The following is a 19,985-nucleotide window of genomic DNA, read 5'->3' as shown; positions in this document are numbered from 1 at the left end:
CGATGAGTTCGACGCCTCGCTTTTGTAACCAGTACAACCGGATCTGAGTATTGTTCAAACGGTACTTATAAAAATGAAAACTTTCGAGAAACATAATAAAATCTTTTGTAAGCAATCACATTTTTTCATCCTCACACCTGTTAGTGAACATTAATACAGGTCGTGTCCTTTCCTCGCCTTCATTACAGCCTGCAGTCTGTTGGGAACACTTTTAGTTAGGTGTGTGAACGTTTGTGGAGGAATGGCAGCCTATACCGCCCCTTTCTTTGGGTAATTTTGTTGGTTACGTGGTGCGACACCCGTGTTTCATTCTAATCCGACAGTATCAATTTCACATTCACAGTCTGGCAGTGTATTCCCCCCCCCCCCCCCCCCATTATTATAAAAAATATGTGTCACGTGGTATACATTATCTTATTACAGTTTCTGCATTTTCCTGTTGCAGTCTTATCCACCTGAAGGTAAGAATATCATCGCCCCAGACCGCTCATAACTGAACCAACAAAACTATTTACTACTGAAGCGATTTATTATCTCATTCAACGATAATTATACATTTTTTATGTTTTTGCATGTAAACTGTGCTTTCGCTAAATAAAAGCGCAGAAGTAAGGCGATATAATAATTCTATTAATTATAAAACGCAATTTATATCCTGTAAGGATATAAAACACACATCGGACTGTAGTAATCCACTCACTTACGTCACTGGGCTCAACGGCCGGCTGTAAAGACAGCGTCACATGTTTACATTTAGTTGACTGCACAGTTTATTTTTACACACTTTAATATGTAACAGCATTGTCACTAATTTATAGGACATGTGCATGTACAGTAACACTTATTGATCGAGTCAGAAAAAAGTTATTTTATTCTGAAACTGATAGAACTATCGCAGGTAGCAACAGTCAATTGGCTATTGACCCCTGTAGCAGGCGATGGCTCGTCGACAGGTCCACATCTGGCTATACCAGGAGCTCGGTGTAACTGAACAAACACTTAAAACAGTGTGGTCGGACCAAGCGTGGCGTCGGACAAAAGCAACGTGTCCAAATCTCAGCAAGAGGCGGGCGGAAAACTGGAGTGTTGTTCCACCTGCAGTACCCGCAACTATGTCAACTACATCATTTGCAGATACAGGTTATAAAACTTCACCCCGACTTCTCATTTACCTTGATGGCACAAACACATTGGAAACGTTGCCGGGAGTGGCTGAGCGGTTCTAGGCACTACAGTCTGGAACCGCGCGACCCCTACGGTCGCAGGTTCGAATCCTGCCTCGGGCATGGATGTGTGTGATGTCCTCAGGTTAGTTAGGTTTAAGCAGTTCTAAGTTCTAGGGGACGGATGACCACAGCAGTTAAGTCCCATAGTGCTCAGAGCCATTTGAACCATTTTTGAAACGTTGCCGTCATTGTCGCCTTAAGGGCATTCTTGACTAACATCAACGCATCACAGCCACTCTCAACGGAAACTAACGGTCACGATCGTTACAGCGCCTATTTAAAGTAAACCTGACTTGCATCCTCTTAGTGGTGCTATCTCTGTCACATGTAGAAACACGCTTACCAACTTTCGTTTATGTCGCAAAGCTCCTTCTTGGTGTTGCGGTTATTTTCCCGCCAGTGTGTATATACTCACAGCTATTAGGAGTAGTATGTTTTTAGGTTTGTTAGTATCTCCAAGTACATGCGGCAAGGGTAGAGTTGCACTCTACCAAAACCACGGTTCGCTAGTTCTGGTACAGTACATAAATGACGTAGTAAATGATAGGATTGCCTATAGTATTGGTAGCATTGGTACAGGAAGAAACATAATTGAATGTGTAAGAGAACCTCGGAGCTGTCGACTTCTCTTTGTCTTTTCTTTGTTTTGCACGTAATTAGAACTGCACACCGTTGAGTGTTAGCCCATTGCGAATTTTATGTCCTTACAAAATATAACTTCCATTTTATAAGTAATAACAGTTAGGTGATGGCCTAACTTTGGCGCTTTTAAGTAACCAAAGAAATTACTTCTGATTTAACTACACTTTACTAGCACAATACATAAAATCTCTAAAATTCCTACTGTTATTTTGTATGCAGTAGAACGTTCTTCGTCACGATCAAAGGCAAGATGTTACAGTTAATTGTTGATAGTTTCGATAACAGAAACAGGTTTCATATAAGTCCGACGAAGTACAGCAGCGACGTTTGATATATTTTTGTTTTGTGTCTGTGTGTTTTTTTTTCTAATTTTACATACTTGTTGACGAAGTTGCGTTGCGTTTTCAGGTGCTATGTGATAAGTCTGTATTGTTTTCTTTGTTTTTACGACAACATCCATCTGTTTCACATTACAAATCAACAGTTTTAGAATACAGCGTAATTAAACATCGACAGTTTCAGTTTTGCTGTAAATACTGTTTATTCTTGAGTAACATACAGGAGGATAACTATATAGAACAAAAATGTTTCGTAAGTTTCTTGGCCTTTTACGTATGTTCTCACTAAGTTTCTGGGTGATTCACCACTTCCGGTTTCTAGGATAATCTGGTAAGACATCGATTCATAAGGAAACAAAGAGTTCGAAATGAGGTAACGCCCAATAGGTATGCAACACACCTTATCTGCAGGTAATGCGGTAACGATGTTAATGACCAAAGTTTCTAGCAAAACTACCGCAGTCTACTGTTACTTGAGATGGTCTTTGGGTTAATGGGAGATTTGCAACTGTAATTTTATATAAAGTTTCACGTCTCCTCGTAAACCACTGGATCTATTTCAGCATATCACTTACTATCCGCAAAAAAGCACTGTATGGATAAGAAGTACATACCTCCAGTAGGGGTGGTAGTGTGACGAGGGTGATGTAGAAGTGCAGAAGCATGCAAGTAATAGTAGTAGGTACGTATGGAGCAATTACAACTAAAATTATGTATATGCCGGGTGATCAAAAAGTCAGTATATATTTGAAAAGTGAATAAAATGGTTCAAATGGCTCAGAGCACTATGGGACTTAACATCTGAGATCATCAGTCACCTAGAACTTACAACTACTTAAACCTAACTAACCTAAGGACATCACACACATCCATGCCCGAGGCAGGATTCGTACCGTAGCGGTCGCGCGGTTCCAGACTGTAGCGCCTAGAACCACTCGGCCACCCTAGCCGACCTAAAAAAAACTGAATAAATCACGGAATAATGTAGATAGAGAGGTACAAATTGACATACATGCTTGGAATACATGGGGTTTTATTAGAACCAAAAAAACACAAAAGTTCAAAAAATGTCCGACAGATGGCGCTTCATCTGATCAGAATAGCAATAATTAGCATAAAAAAGTAAGACAAAGCAAAGATGATGTTCTTTACAGGAAATGCTCAATATGTCCACCGTCATTCCTCAACAATAGCTGTAGTCGAGGAATAATGTTGTGAACAGCACTGAAAAGCATGTCCGAAGTTATGGTGAGGCATTGGCGTCGGATGTTGTCTTTCAGCATCCCTAGAGATGTCGGTCGATCACGATACACTTGCGACTTCAGGTAACCCCAAATCCAATAATCGCACGGACTGAGGTCTGGGGACCTGGGAGGACAAAAGTGGCGGCTGAGCACACGATCATCACCAAACGACGCGCGCAAGAGATTTTCTACGCGTCTTGCAATATCGGGTGGTTCTAATAAAACCCCATGTCATTCCAAGCATGTGTGTCAATTTTTACCTCTCTATCTGCTTTATTCCGTGGTTTCTTAAGTTTTCAAATTTATACTGAGTTTTTGATCACCCGGTATATGTATGATTCAGTAAGAGAATTATCTGTATGAAAATACTGTGGGATATAAAGCCCTGCCGCCTCTAGGTATGAAGCTATGACATGTCAAAATATCAATCTTTTCGATCCAATATTACTCTGGATAATTGTAAACATAGTCTAAATGGCTAAAGGTCAGTGCCGCCCTCCACCACAGTAAAAGGTGGAGAATGCAGTGAAGCTGATAACGCGAGCATATAGCACGTGCTTCCACGTGCCACACGGGGAACCCCCTCTGCACTCGGCGCGTGCTGGAGACGGCCACTTGCACCTGCTCCGGCAGACACTTCGGCAGTGCTGCCAACTGCGCGCGCTCGGCGTCGCCAGGTCTGCCAAGTTGGCAGGGAGGCGGCGGGCTGGCGGCAGTTTCCTTTCATTAATTTCAAGTCGCAACTGAGGGAAACTCGATTAGTGGCGGTTACGCTCGACAGCGACGTGGGAAGGGGTGAGAGGGGGGGTGAGTTGTAGAGTGGTAGGGGGTGGTGAGGGAGTGATGGGGGGGGGGGGGGGAGGGGGTGCAGCAGACTGGAGGAAACCGCGACAGCTGTTGGGGCTTCACAAGACGAGGCGCTGCTTGCTGCGACGGAGAATTATGAAACGTGACGGCTCTGGAGTAAGTCATAACTCCTGTGTTTTTTCGAGAGAGATGGAGAGCTTTGAGGTAATAGCAACATAGGATATTTCTTACGGTAATCTTCCCATAGAAAAGCAAGAGGAAGCAGATGAAGGTATGTTGGGGGATGTGACATTTCGAGAAGAATTTGACAAGGCACTGAATGACCAAAGTCGATACCAGCAACTGACGCAGGCGATATTCCCACACAATTACCGAGGTCCTTGGGAGGATCATCCACGATAAAAATATTCCACCTGGTTTGCAAGGTAATTTTCGGCTATGGCCGCGCGGGATTAGCCGAGCGGTCTAGGGGCGCTATTGTCATGGACCGTGCGGCTGATCCCGGCGGAGGTTCGAGTCCTCCCTTGGGCATGGCTGTGTGTGTTTGTCCTTAGGATAATTTAGGTTAAGTAGTGTGTAAGCTTAGGGACTGATGACCTTAGCAGTTAAGTCCCGTAAGTCCCGTAAGTCCCGTAAGATTTGAACTTTTTTTTTTGTCTGTGGGACAGGAGAAATATCATGAGACTGCAATAAGTCTGTGATAACTCAATTTCCGACAAAGGAATGTGCTGACATGTGTGAAAATTATACAGAGTGAGTCACTAAGTATTGCCACCAAGAATAACTCCGAAAGTATGATAGGAGCTGAAAAGTTTGGGACATTGGGGCCATAATATCACGTTGCTTTTTTGTTGCTAGGTATGGTCGCTTCAGAGATATGAATGTCAACATTGTTTTCTTTTTTTTTAAATGGGATGCTATAGTTTGGTACTTATTTTATGATAGCGGCTACCGAGGCGAATCCAGTGATGTGTAACAGTAAGGTCTTTGAAGGTCAACGAAGGTCACAAAGATGGCATGAACATCCATTTACAGAAGGTGTACGAAACGATGACCATTGGTGTCAATGCAGTGCCGCAATCTTCTTATCGTGGACTGAGTGGTATTCATCACTACGACACTTATCGAAGCACATATCTGACAACGCAGTCGTCTACAAATGATAAAATGCAGTAATACTTATGAACAGTATGTGTTTGTTCCTCATTACGGTCTGGTAGACAGTTTTTTAGAATGAGTGGGTAAGACCATTGCCGCCAAATAGAGAGGTAAATTTTCGCCTAGTAAATACAAAGAGAAACCGATTCACAATATAAGAGTCTTGTAGCTCAGAAACCTCATTCATAGTGTAGTAAACACTATTTCAACTCTAAAAGTCACAGGAATCTCAAAACATAAGACTTCCCTACATTATGTTCAACCATTCTGTTGCTCTTCCAGTGGTTAGAAAAAGATAGATGATTTGTAGGAAATAGTCGTATACATACGGCAGGCTTTCCGCAAATTTTGTGAAACTCCTTCTATTAGGCTCAGTACTGAGGCGTAGACTGACACTGCAGTTCGCCATATTTTTAAATTTATCGATCTCTAAGTGTTGTGCATCTAGCTGATGCACAATTTGAGTAGTAAGTTTGTAAAGTTTCGTTTGTATCTGTAAAACGTCTTTGTCGTGGAACGATAATTTGGGTTTCAAAAAAAGTATAGAAATAATAGAGAAGTGAACAGATAAAATAACATGTGACTGGAAAATATTAAGAAAGCAGAAAGACAGGAGACAAGAGTTCCTGATAAACAGCCACCGAACAATGAGGTTAGTCCTGTTAGTGATGTCTTAGCGCGTGTGGTTATTCTTTTTGGATGGAACCGTTCGATGATCCCGTTGCTGCGAGTGTTTGGTTTCCATTTGACTGCCCCTCATGTAAACCTGCTGATGTGTAGTCTGGTTCGATCAAAGGTAGCGTTTCTGTGGAGCGTAATTCAAGTAAATGTTCACTGTTAATCGCAAATCCCGATCGACTGGTAATAATACTCAGCTATCCTCCGTTTTCCGTACATAATCTAACCCTAACACTCTGTCGCCATCTCGCTCACTTCTTCTCTCGTGTCCATTTCTATTTGCTCTCGTAGTTTATTGTAACTTGCCTCTATTGTTGTACTCATCACCGAATGTAAACTGTATTTATTTTTTCTCTTTCTGTGCTATAGTAGTTAATAAACTTTCGTAATTCACTGTATTAGATGTAACGTGTAACACGCTTATCGTAATGAATGTAACGCAAAATATGCTGAGTGTCTAGTTAGATGCAAGGAAGGGGCCGATGGCTCAGGTTAAATAGGCAAATAGATAAATACGCTCTAAGACAAAAAAGACTCACAGCAAAGGAATTATCCGAATGCGACGGAAATCGGTAGATATGACGTACGTCTACAGACAAACAGTCGATTACAGAATGAGATTTTCACTCTGCAGCGGAGTGTGCGCTGATATGAAACTTCCTGGCAGATTAAAACTGTGTGCCCGACCGAGACTCGAACTCGGGACCTTTGCGTTTCGCGGGCAAGTGCTCTACCATCTGAGCTCCTTTCTTTCAGGAGTGCTAGTTCTGCAAGGTTCGCAGGAGAGCTTCTGTAAAGTTTGGAAGGTAGGAGACGAAATACTGGCAGAAGTAAAGCTGTGAGTACCGGACGTGAGTCGTGCTTCGGTAGCTCAGATGGTAGAGCACTTGCCCGCGAAAGGCAAAGGTCCCGAGTTCGAGTCTCGGTCGGGCACACAGTTTTAATCTGCCAGGAAGTTTCAGTCGATTACAGTTTGAGAAAAATTGGTTGATTTATTCGAGAGAAAGAGCTACACAAATTAAGGAAGTGAACAACGTTACAGTCCACCTCTGGCCTTTATGTAAGCAGTTATTCGGCTTGGCATTGATTGATAGAATTGTTGGATGTCCTCCTGAGCCATATGGCACTATACGACCGCTCCTGGTTGTCGGGCGGTATGACAAGCGACAGTCAAGGTGGTACCCCTCCACTGCCTGGAGTGCCACCAGACGCGCCTTCGTTGGTCAGCGGGCCTCAGTCCAAAGCGCGACAACACTGAAGACAATTCTACTCCAGTCAATGAGATTCCAGGCCGAAGACCTGCCTCGAGACGACCCAACAGCAGTGCGATAACATCCTGACTGTCACCCACCTTACGGCACGACAACCAGGAATGAAAGTGTGGGTGTGCCATTTGTTTGGTTGTCATCTGTGGCACACTTACAGGCACAGCGGTACGTCGACAGTATTCTACGCACCGTTTTGTTGTCGTCCATGGCAAGCCATCGTGTACTTACGTTTCAGCAAGATAATGCCCGCCCGCACACTGAGAGAGTTGCTACTGGTAGTCTTCGTGCTCGCCAATACCTACCTTGGTCTGCGAGGTCGCCAGATCTCTCCCCCACTGATAACGTTTGTAGCACTGTAGGCGGGGCGCTTCAACAATCTGGGGATTTTGACGACCTAACACGCCAGTTGGACTGACTTTGGAACGATATCTCTCAGGAGGACATTCGATAACTCTGTCAATGAATCCCAAGGCGAATAGTTCCTTGCATAAGGGCCAGAGGTAGACCAAAGACTGCTCAATTGGTGAAACTCCTCCTCTTGAATAAATTGTCGTCATTTGATTGTCTCTACAAGCACATCGCATCTACCGATTTCGGTCCCTTTTGGATATTCCTTTCGTGGTGCTTAGTTTTTTTTCTTAGAGTGTATAATAACAGGTAACATTGTGGTGTCACCGCCAGACACCACACTTGCTAGGTGGTAGTCTTTAAATCGGCCGCGGTCCGTTAGTATACGTCAGACCCGCGTGTCGCCACTATCAGTGATTGCAGACCGAGCGCCGCCAAACGGCAGGTCTAGTCTAGAGAGAGACTCCCTAGCACTCGCCCCAGTTGTACAGCCGAGTTTGCTAGCGATGGTTCACTGTCTACATACGCTCTCATTTGCAGAGACGACAGTTTAAAATAGCCTTCAGCTACATCATTTGCTACGACCTAGCAAGGCGCGATAACAAGTTATTATATGTCTTCTGAACAGATAATATTGTGAATCATGTACCGTCAAGAGCGACGTTCATCATTAATGGATTAAAGTATCAAACTAATTATGTCCGCTTTCTGAATTCTAATTCCTTGTCATGTTCCAGACCTCACGTCAGTATAGTTCTTCCCTTCAAACGCCAGCCTGCGTGAGCTAAAACGCGGACATTTCGGCCTCCATTTGTAACACGGTGTTGGCTCTTCTGCCAACACAACGAACATAGGTACAAATACAGACATGTGAAAAGTTTCATTCTGGGAACATCCCCTAGGATGTGGCTAATCCTTGTCTGCGCAATATCCTTTCTTCCAGGAGTGTTAGATCTGCTAGGTTCGCAGAAGAGCTTACCTGAAGTTTGGAAAGTAGGAGACGAGGTACTGGCGGAAGTAAAGCTGTGAGGACGGGGCGTGAGTCGTGCTTGGGTAGCTCAGTTGGTAGAGCACTTGCCCGCGAAAGGCAATGGTCCTGAGTTCGAGTCTCGGTCCGGCACACAGATTTAATCTGCCAGGAGAGTGTCATGCGAAAAGTTGTATGATGTACTGATAGTACAGTGTTTACTGTTGTGATCCATAGGTGCTATGCAATGGAGGTTGGCCTTAGATTATGTTATAACAGCAGGTAGTGAAGGCGTGAATACGAAAATACATCAAGTCACTTTGCCAGTATATATGTTGTTCCATTAAGTTTCGAGTGTGCAGTCGCAAGACATCTCCTTCTTCTTCTAATATTTCGGCTGTATACCGTCCAGCCATCTTCAGAGTGAGTGGCAAGACTGCCGCTCCAGTGCTCGCTTCGTCCCTTTATAGTCGCGTACCGCGCGACTGCGCATGCGGCCACAGATGCAAATGCGCCACAGACGTTGGTCGGCGGCAGAGACGTGCATAATGCGCGAGATGTATCTATGACTCCGCAGTCGATGTATATATGTTATTAGGTCACTGCTTACAGGGGTAAAGGTAGTTACCCACATGCTATGAGGTCAAGGATATGCAGCCTATGCATTAGAAAGGCAGGTAATGGAGGTATGAATACGGACACATGATAGCTTACACGGATAGCAGGCGTCTCACGAGAGATGGGACGATGCTGCACTGTATGTCATTGCGATCTGATGGTTCTACATAGATAATATTGTGGGTAGAGCAAACCAAAGACTGCGATTCATTGGCAGAACACGTAGAAGGTGCAACAGGTCTACTAAAGAGACTACTTACACCACGCTTGTACGCCCTATTCTGGAGTATTTCAGTGCGGTGTGGGATCCGCATCAGGTGAGACTGACGGATGGCATCGAAAAATTACAATGAAGGGCAGCTCGTTTCGTATTATCGCCAAATAGGGGAGATAGTGTCACAGACATGATACGTGAATTGGAGTGGCAATCATTAAAACAAAGGCGTTTTTCGTTGCGACGGGATCTTCTCATGAAATTTCAATCACCAGTTTTCTCCTCCGATTGCGAAAACATTCTGTTGGCACCCACCTACATAGGGAGAAATGATCATCACAATAAAATAAGAGAAATCAGGGCTCACACAGAAAAATTTAAGTGCTCGTTTTTCCCGCGTGCCGTTCGAGAGTGAAACGGTAGAGAGACAGCTTGAAGGCTGTTCATTGAACGCTCTGCTGCCAAGATCTTTATCGTGAATAGCAGAGTAATCACGTAGATGTAGGTGTACGGATTTATTCAAGTTTGAGGAAAGAACATCGCGCCAGCCTGGTAAAAAGTCGTCAGAAGAAAAGAAGAAGGAGCATTCTGAGAGGATAAAGGGTTTCTGGGGAACAAAGGAGAAAAATGTCCGGAGATGAAATTATGCATACAGGTCCAATCGCTCTCCTAAAGGCGAACAATCGTTATAATAATAAATAAATAAAAAGATGCAGCGCGAAGGAATTATCCAAATAGGACGGATATCGTTAGATGTGATGCACATGTATACACAAATGACTTATTACAGTTCCCTCACCTGCTTCAGAGAATGGCTGCTTGAAAATTGTAAAATGTACAGAAAATCAACACGTATCGGGGGATAGAGCGACTCTCTGAGTTTTTAACTCACATAACAGATGCCTAATGTGTATATTGTTTGTCTTGCAGAAAGCGCCTACACGCGTGTGAAGTTCACTGAAGTCGCTGCTACAGCACGATAGCAACTCAATTTGGCAATCAGTTCATTAGGCTGCCTGTCTATAGTCACGACCTAATTCGATGTGACATTACGGTGCGGATGATATGTCTTCATGTTCTTACACATATGTCCGTCCAGAAGAATGACGCCACGGCGTATAATACGAATTAATACTATGGCAGATGTTGTATTTACTAACATACATCACCTTTTTGAAACCGTGGTGGTATTCACGAATAACCCTGTATTCTATGACGACTGCCTACGTGCAGTGCTCAAAAGAATTAGGGAACATGTGTATTAGCGTCCGGTATATTTGTGGTGTCACCGCCAGACACCACACTTGCTAGATGGTAGCCTTTAAATCGGCCGCGGTCCGCTAGTATACGACGGACCCGCGTGTCGCCACTGTCAGTGATTGCAGACCGAGCGCCGCCACACGGCAGGTCTAGAGAGACTTACTAGCACTCGCCCCAGTTGTACAGCCGACGTTGCTAGGAAAGGTTCACTGAGAATTACGCTCTCAATTGCCGAGACGATAGTTAGCATAGCCTTCAGCTAAGTCAATTGCTACGACCTAGCAAGGCGCCATTTACCCTTTGCTATGTATCTAATGAAGCATGTACAGTAACAAGACCAATTTTCACCAATTGTGGATTCAAGTTAAGTATTCCAGCAGCTACGTACTTTTCTTTATAGCATTCATTACGTATCCTGTTTCAGACCTCACGCCAGCCTGCGTGAGTTTAAGCGCGTGCCTTCCGGTTACCCGTCACTGTGGACTGGCTGTGTTGTCAGTCCACAACAATATTAAATGTATTTTGATACAGGCAGTACCTGTGGTCTTATTACATAACTTGAGATTGTCTCTCAGTGTATGCGACAGCTAAATTCATTCGCCAAATATCGCCTGTTTTATGGGTTGCAGTGTGAGGTTGTCCCTCAGAAGGAAATGAGTACCAGTGTTCTCTGCTGAGGTACACAGACGGTAGTTGTCATTTGTGAACGTTGTATTCGACCAAGCACACGCAATCCGACATTTTAATGCAGTCAAAATTACAAGGGCAATCTGTTCGATCCAAGAAGGATGGGCTCCCCTTGGTTTTGCTGCACTTGCCAATGTCTCTCCATTTGTCATCCATAGGTAGTGGACACACTGCATGGAGGCAGGGCAGTACACAAGGCGAGTAGGCTAACGTCCTCGAGGCATTACAACGCAACGTGAAGATCGGACTATCTGGCCATCTCCGCCTTGCGACGTCTTTCGGATACCACCAGAGCACTGCAGGACGGTCTCAAAAGGGCAACAGGAGCCGCTGTGTCCGATCACAAGGTAATGGACGGATTACGAGAAAGGAACTCACGACCCAGAAGTCCTGTTCGAGTACCTCGCTTGACATGACATCGCCTCGCAGTTCGCCTTGGATTCTGCCGTTCCCATGTCAAATGGCAACTTCGCCACTGGTGAAACGTGTTATTCACAGACGGGTCCAGATTTTCTCTGACGCAAGGTAATGATGGCCGTGTTCGTGTGTGGAAAGAGTGTGATGAGCAGTATATGGCAAATGCTGTCCACGGCATCGACAGACACGCCCAAGGATCTGTGATGGTGTGGGCAGGCATCAGTATTGACAGCTACAAGGATCTTATACTTACCGCCACGCAGTACATCGAACAGAGCCTGTTGGGCCATGTGGTGGTTGCTGCAAACGGTGGTGGCACTGAATTCGTTCTAATGGCACGACTTTCGTGGAAGGCGTCAGTAGGGACGCCTCGCAAAACCAGGACACTGAAGTGACTAGAATGGCTAGCAGTGAGTCCCGACCAAAAACCCCTTCGAAGAGGAGTGGGACATGCTTGAGAAACACGTACGTAGTCATCCTGTTCCACCACAGACTCACCAAGAACTCTCAATGGCTCTCACTGAAGAATGGTAATTGATACCACAAATTGACCTCGATACAGAGCATGCCACGTAAGTGTCAAGTGGCGACAAATGCTCACGGAGGGCATACACATTATGGATACTCTTGAAGTCCAACGAAGAGCACCCTGGACGACTGGGCGAATGATTGTATTCCCTTTGATTCGATACCTGTCGGTCATTTCTTTACCTGTTACGTAGATGAATGACGATGTAATGATGTTTTGCAGTATACTTCATTTTTGAAAGATAAAACTATAATTTGGTAATATAAACGATTCTGAATTTTTGCTCAGTGAGATGTAGCAGACACCCATAATCACATTCTCTTAACCCTCTTGAGCAATAAATTATGTTATAACAGTAGATAACGTAGGTATCCAAGCGAACGTACATCGAGGCACTCCGACAGAATACGCGTTGTAGCGCAGTACTTACCGGCGTGGTCCGCCAGGTTGCGGCCGAGCGGCGTCGGGGGCGTGTGCTGACCGCCCCCGGCTGCGCTCTGTGGGGGAGGCTGCTGCGCCGGAGGCGGCGTCTGGTCCGCTCCCGCGGAGGCGGCAGCGGCTGCCGCAGCCGCCGCCGCGGCAGCCGCCGCCGCCGCCGCGTGCGGGGGCGGCAGCGCGTACAGCGCCGAGAAGTCTTCCGCCGCGGCCGCCGCCGCCGCCGCGGCCGCCGCCGAGCCCGCTCCGCCGCCGCCGGAGCCCGCTCCGCCCCCGGAGGCGCCGCCCGCCGCCCCGGACTTGATGCCGCGCTTGCTGTCGTGGTGGTGCGACGACGCCGAGCCGCCTCCGCCCCCGCCGCCGGAGGCGTTGCCGCCCCCGGCGGAGGCGGCGGCGTGGTGCGCGGCGGCAGCCGAGTGGTGCGCCGCGGCAGCCGCCGCCAGGTGGTGGTGGTGGTGGTGGTGATGGTGGTGGTGGTCGTCCACGAGGCCCAGCAGGCCTCCGACGCGCAGCTCCTCCATCAGCTTGCCGCCTCCGTTGCCGGCGCCGGCGCCTCCGCCTCCGCCTCCTCCGCCGCCCCCGCCGCCGCCGCCGGGTGACTGCATTCCGCCCCCGACGACGCCGACGCCGCCGCAGGGGCTACCGCCCGCCGCCGTAGCCGCGGCGAAGTTGAGCTGGCGCGAGAAGATGGCGGGGAAGATGTTGAACTGGTGCTGCTGGTGCTGCTGCTGGTGCTGGGGGTGCGGGGGCTGGTCGGCCCCCTCGGGGGAGCCCGCCTTGAACTCCACGGTGAGGCCGGGGGCGGAGGTGGGGGCGGAGTCCGCTAGCGGGGGCGGCTGCCAGCCGGCCTTGGCATGAACCGCTTCCGGCACCAGGCCCCACACCAGCGTCGCCGGCAGCGGCGGGTCACCAGTCGTGCTCTACTCCCAGGAGTAGCCTCTAGGATGGTGGCACCGACCGATCCGAAATGACACCGCCCTGGACAGAAAAAAATACACTACGTTTTACCAAGAAGGAAAGACAAAAATTGGCCAACTTTGAACATGGTTGACGTTTGCAGCAAGCGTATACACAAATTTGAAAAATATGTAAAATCAGCCAACCTGTTGCACAGGTTTTCTATATACCTTGACCAGGTTTCGTCACCTCTAAGGGTGACTTCATCAGAAGGTAAGGTAATTACATGAAGAACGTATCGTCAAAGATGTACAGCAGTGATTTAAGAGCTGAGTAGCTCAAGTCATACATTAAAATACAAAACATAATGTTCTTGAAAAGGTCAAACATTAAAACATAAGTAACACCGGTGTTACTTACTTTCCAATTTTTACATATTTTTCAGACAAAAATTGGCTTTAACAAACAATAAAGCCTTTTGTAGACAGAGGTTTCCCGCGAAGCCCACACCTGACATATTGTTTCCGTTTTCTTTATTTGAACACAAACATCAGTGCATACTTCCAGCATGCTGTATGTTGTGGGAGAACAACTCTGTTTGTATTATGATGTAAAAAGGTAGCCATAGTTGCGGATAAAATAGATGTTTATTCATTACGTGACAGGTTTCGTGTTAACACCCACTTTCGAACCAACCGATGCTGGTTGTCATTTTATTCCCTTCGCTCTACATGGGTGAGGGAGTGGTCTGTCAATGGATACAAGTAGCCGCTCTGCAGGCAGATGAGAGTAAACATTTAAAACATGCTGTAAAATTGGACACGGCAGTTGACAAAGTGAATGCTTGACTCAATAAAAAGACATAGATTCAGTTGCATAATTTAAAACATATAAAAGGCGGATTTATGATTAAGTAAAAGACTCACATAGATGAAATGGCAAATGAACGTTTCAAAAAAGATAAAAGATGGAGGGACAGTTGCATAAGTCAAAAAGTGAAATGTCGGTGTGCTGAATAATTGAGATAGAGAGACACATGAATGGAATGCTCAGTGGGCTTAGACTGTGGTATCATGGAAATTTAGCAGTTGGGGTAGTGCGTAAGACTGTGTTTGTGTTGACAGATGTTTGGACGAGGAATGCGGGAGAAAATTAACAATTTTCTGATGGTTTTCCGTTACTTGCTCTGTAAATCTTGCTCCTCGCCAAATTTCATGATTATGCGTCAAGGGAAGCACCCTATAGGTTTTAATGAGTGACTTTGCGAGTGTGATAATACAGAGGGGTCCAGAAAAATGTAGACACTCTTTGATAATTAATATCTTCGGAACAAAATGACATATCGTTGCAATTTTGCACAGTAGCGTAGTCCATTGTTTTCGCAACAGATCTTGGCGCGCTTTTTCCAGCAAATAACAGAGCAGCAATGAATGAAGTAAGATTGTCGTTTTAGTAACGCAAGACCGTATTGATGTGGTGCTGGAAGTATGAAAACATAATAGAAGTACAACTGCAATGGCGTAATGAGTACGGAACTCAGCCACCTACACGGACAACAAATTATCGTATTCGGGATTAATGTGAAGCCGAGGAAACTGTTGAGGATGTGCATAAGGAAATTTCTGGCCAATCAAAAGTAGCAAGAAGTCCAGCTTCCAGCGCTGCTGTGTTGCAAGATTTTACTAGGTCACCTCAAAAATCTGTGAAGCTGGGTACACGTGAAAGCGGGTTAGGCCGATCAGGTGTACGACGAATTCTGAAGGCTGTAAAGAGGAAAGTGTACATTCCAAGATCGCTGCACGCTATGAACGAGGACGGCCTGGTTCGAAGGTGGAATTACTGCGAGTGGTTTGAAAGCGTGCGTCGCGAGGATGAACGGTTTGCGGGGAGAGTTATCTAGGCAGACGAGGCGAAGTTCAAACTGAACAGTAATCTAAACCAGCACGACTGCGTGTACCGGTCTCCTGAAAATCCTCACGTTCTCGTGGACAAACATGTTAAATCTACCGGGTGTCGAGTGGTGTGGTCTGTCATCAAGCAGTTTGAGTGGCCCATGGTTGTTTGAAGGTACCGTAACTGGTGAGGTGTACCTACATAGGCTGCAAACATAGATTTTACCAGCCATCCGACAGGTGTTTGAAAATGAAAGATGGCACTCCGCCTCACTGCCACAGAGGTGGTAGAGCCTACTTGGATGAAAATCTACACTCATGCTCATAAATAAAGGATAACGCTGATACATGGTGAAACCGCGCTCTGGTGGGCGGTTTGCGGGTTTAAATCACCTCGGGGTATGACCATGCGGTGCATCTGACCTGCGGTCGTCGCACGGTGGCGCTGGCAGCAGTCCACATACGCAGAGGTGTGTTGATGCATGTCAGAGTACGGTGCAGCGAGTAAGTGTGCAGACGTTTTCAAACGCGGTAATGGTGAGTGTGCGTTGAAAATGGCTCAAAGAACACATGCTGATGACGTTATGAGGGGTAGAATACTAGGGCGACTGGAGGATGGTCAATCACAGCAGGTCGTAGCACGGGCCCTCCGTGTGCCACAAAGTGTGACCTCAAAATTATGGCAACGATTCCAGCAGTCAGAAAACGTGTCCAGGAGCTACAGTACGGGACGTCCACAGTGTACAACTCCACAAGGAACCGATATCTCATTATCAGTGCCCGCAGACGGCCACGGAGTACTGCAGGTAGCCTTGCTCGGGACCTTACCGCAGCCACTGTAACAGTTGTCTCCAGACACACAGTCTACAGACGACTGAACAGACATGGTTTTTTCGCCCGGAGACCTGCAAGGTGTGTTCCACTGACCCCTGGTCACAGGAGAGTCCGTAAAGCCTGGTGTCAAGAACACAGTAGATGGTCATTGGAACAGTGGTCCCAGATTATGTTCACGGACGAGTCCAGGTATAGTCTGAACAGTGATTCTCGCCGGGTTTTCATCTGGCGTGAACCAGGATGCAGATACCACCCTTTAATGTCCTTGAAAGGGACCTGTATGGAGGTCGTGGTTTGATGGTGTGGGGTGGGATTATGATTGGTGCACGTACACCCCTGCATGTCTTTGACAGAGGAACTGTAACAGGTCAGGTGTATCGGGACGTCATTTTGCACCACTATGTCCACCTTTTCCAGGGCGCAGTGGTCCCACCTTCCTCCTGATGGATGATAACGCACGGCCCCACCGAGCTGCCATCGTGGAGGAATACCTTGAAACAGAAGATATCAGGCGAATGGAGTGGCCTGTCTGTTCTCCAGACCTAAACCCCATCCAACACGACTGGGATGCTCTCTGTCGACGTATCGCTGCACGTCTACAAACCCCTACGACACTTCAGGAGCTCCGACAGGCACTGGTGCAAGAATGGGGGCTACATCCCAGCAGCAGCTCGACCACCTGCTCCAGAGTATGTGCGGCCTGTGTACGTGTGCATGGTGATCATATCCTGTACTGATGCGCAGGAAACAGTGGCGTTTTGTAACACATGTATTTCGGGACGGTTTTCTCAACTTATCACCAATACCGTGGACTTACAGATCTGTGTCGTGTGTGTTTCCTGTGTGCCTATGCTATTAGCGCCAGTTTTGTGTAGTGCCACGTTGTGTGGCACCACATTCTGCAGTTATCCTTAATTTATGAGCATGAGTGTACCTGGATGACGCGTAGGTCGAAGAGGGACTGTTGAGTATCCACCAACGCCTCCACACCTTACACCTCTTTACTTCTACCTATGGGGGACCTTGAGAAATGAAGTTTATCAACAAAGACAGCTGCTCTGAATGAGCGACCAGAAAACCATGGAGACGGCCACTACACCAGCAAGAACGACAGCCGTAGTTCTGTCAACAGTCCAGCGGCATGGACGTTGTAAGGCTGTTAATGGGGGACTATTTGAACCTTCTTTCCGTGCAAGAATTGTAACGGTATATCAGTTTGTTCCATTACTACTGGCTGTCAAACAGCATCATCGTTTTCCTGGACCCCTCTGTACGTGCCATAAATGGCCGATCTTCTGATTGTATTGACTTAAGCTTAGCACTTTTACGCTACCAAAGGACTCTAGACCTCAGTATGTGATATACATTTCACCTTGACACGTCTACCCGTTCCTGTGAAAAAGGTGCCTGACCAGGCGGACAGACAATTGCATAACAAGTGACAAAAAAGTATTTATCGTGTGATGTAACTAAAAGTTCAGCTTCGGACTTATCTCTTTACCTGTAGCGTGAAACAATGGCTGTCTCTTACGATTGCATCGACTTAGAAGCTTCACGTTTTTACCTCGCCAAAGGACCGTAGACTTTATTATGCGACATAAATTTCAAGTTGATGCGTCTACCCGCTCTTGACAAAAAGGGTTTTTAGCAGTCGGGCAGACAAATAGACAAACAACAAAGTGATCCATAAGGGTTCATTTTCTACCGGTACCCAGAGTAACATGTGAATATTCAGCATGTTGTCGTATTTTTCGGTAAGAAAGTGCAATTTCATTGTGAAACTGACTTGTACTAAACAATAGCCACAGGTCGAAATCATGATCCAAGGAACATCCAAAGAAAGAACTAACCAAGTGATCTCTGTGCCACGTAGGGCTACCAGGCACTCCGTTGTTGACTGAGTCTTCCGTTTCTTCGCAAGTTTTCTTCCTCCGCTTTTTTCTGTTTACGTGGACTGAATAAGGATCCATTATTGTATTTAGGCTATTACGAATTATATTTAATGGAACAAAAATTATCTTAAAACATATCTTCTTGAAAAACGACTTTGTTATAGGTTCTTTGGTTATGATGAATTTCCTGAATGCTGCCAACGCTGCAGCTTTCAAAACGAAGTAACAACCAACCTACATGGTTCGCAGAAAAGCTTTTGTGAAGTTTGGAAAGTAGGAGACGATGTACTGGCAGAATTGAAGCTGTGAGGACTCAGATGGTAGAGCACTTGACCGCGAAAGGCAAAGGTGCTGAGTTCGAGTCTCGGTCAGGAACACAGTTTTAATCTGCCATGTAGTTTCATATCAACGCACACTCCGTTGCAGAGTGAAAATCTCATTCTGGAAACATCCCCCAGGCTGTGGCTAAGCCATGTCTCCGCAGTATCCTTTCTTCCAGGAGTGTTAGTTCTGCAAGGTTCCCAGAAGAGCTTCCGTGAAGTTCAGAAGGTAGGAGGCGAGGTACTGGCAGAAGTAAGGCTGTGAGGACGGGTCGTGAGTCATGATTGGGTAGCTGAGATGGTGGAGCACTTGCTCGCGAAAGGCAAAGGTCCCGAGTTCGAGTCTCGGACCGACACACAGTGTTAATCTGCCAGGAAGTTTTATATCAGCGCACACTCCGCTGCAGAGTGAAAATCTCATTCTCGAACCAACAATACTAATTTAAATTGCTTTCTCCAGCGTCTCTGGTCTCATTCAATGGTGTTTCAGAGTGTTTCGACTTCGCTAGAAAATTACAGTAGTTTCAGGTTAAAAATGTCTGAGGGCAAATAGGACCCAACAAAGACTGCTCCAAGAAAGAAGTTCAACTATAACCAAATACATCTCAAGAAATGGGAAGAAATGCTTTCTTGGGTTAAGCCAGGACTAGACGGCAGCCTAGCGTTTTGTATGCTGTGTAGGAAGCGTTTTAATATTTTGGACGGTGGACAAACTGACCCGAGTCAACATGCACATTACAAGGAACATTAAATGAAGCAAAAGTAAAATTCTGGAAGTTCAAATAAACAACCGAACTATTTTGTGAACTCATATGGTAAAGAAGATTATGCTGAAAGCACTGCGTGTGAATTTGGTTTAGTATACTATACTGTGATTAATCTAAGATATTCAAGACTGGACTGCGGAAACAAACTTTTGTCTTACATTTGTAATGATTCTGCAATTCCTTCCAGACATCCATATGGACGCACTAAAGTGAAAATCATTTTGAAACACGTTCTTGCTCCTAAATGACCTAGTATTTATTTTAAGGTGTCTAGAAAAGACTTCAAATTTTTTTCCTTGGCAACCGATATATCAAACAAAAGGGATCGTAAAATGTCCCGAGTTTGTATCCCGTAGTTCGATCCTTTAAAGAGAGTGGAGAATAAACTTTTAGATTTTGTTTAAAGTGCTAAGGAAACAACTATGGCAACTACTGATATGGTACCGCAGAGCTTAGAAAAACACTATTTGGTTTTGAATTGTGTCTTATTAAACTTTTAAAAAAGTCTTAAATTACTAAAAGGTAATTGTTCAAAGCATGTCATGCA

The 19,985-nt window shown here is 45.9% G+C and overlaps 1 protein-coding gene across 1 annotated transcript in view; it reads right to left on the bottom strand.

The window, feature by feature from the left end:
* The window catches only part of LOC124550783 (glycine, alanine and asparagine-rich protein-like), a 166,896-nt gene that overhangs the window by 108,243 nt on the left and 38,668 nt on the right, over positions 1-19,985 (bottom strand). The window contains exon 2 of the mRNA XM_047125507.1: positions 12,832-13,756. Within this exon, the coding sequence (XP_046981463.1) occupies positions 12,832-13,756 (925 nt within the window). The remainder of the gene's footprint in view (positions 1-12,831; positions 13,757-19,985) is intronic.

The sequence above is a fragment of the Schistocerca americana genome, chromosome 9, assembly GCF_021461395.2.
Source record: "Schistocerca americana isolate TAMUIC-IGC-003095 chromosome 9, iqSchAmer2.1, whole genome shotgun sequence".
NCBI classification, from domain to species: Eukaryota; Metazoa; Arthropoda; class Insecta; order Orthoptera; family Acrididae; genus Schistocerca; species Schistocerca americana.
This window is presented reverse-complemented; position numbering and strand designations above follow the sequence as displayed.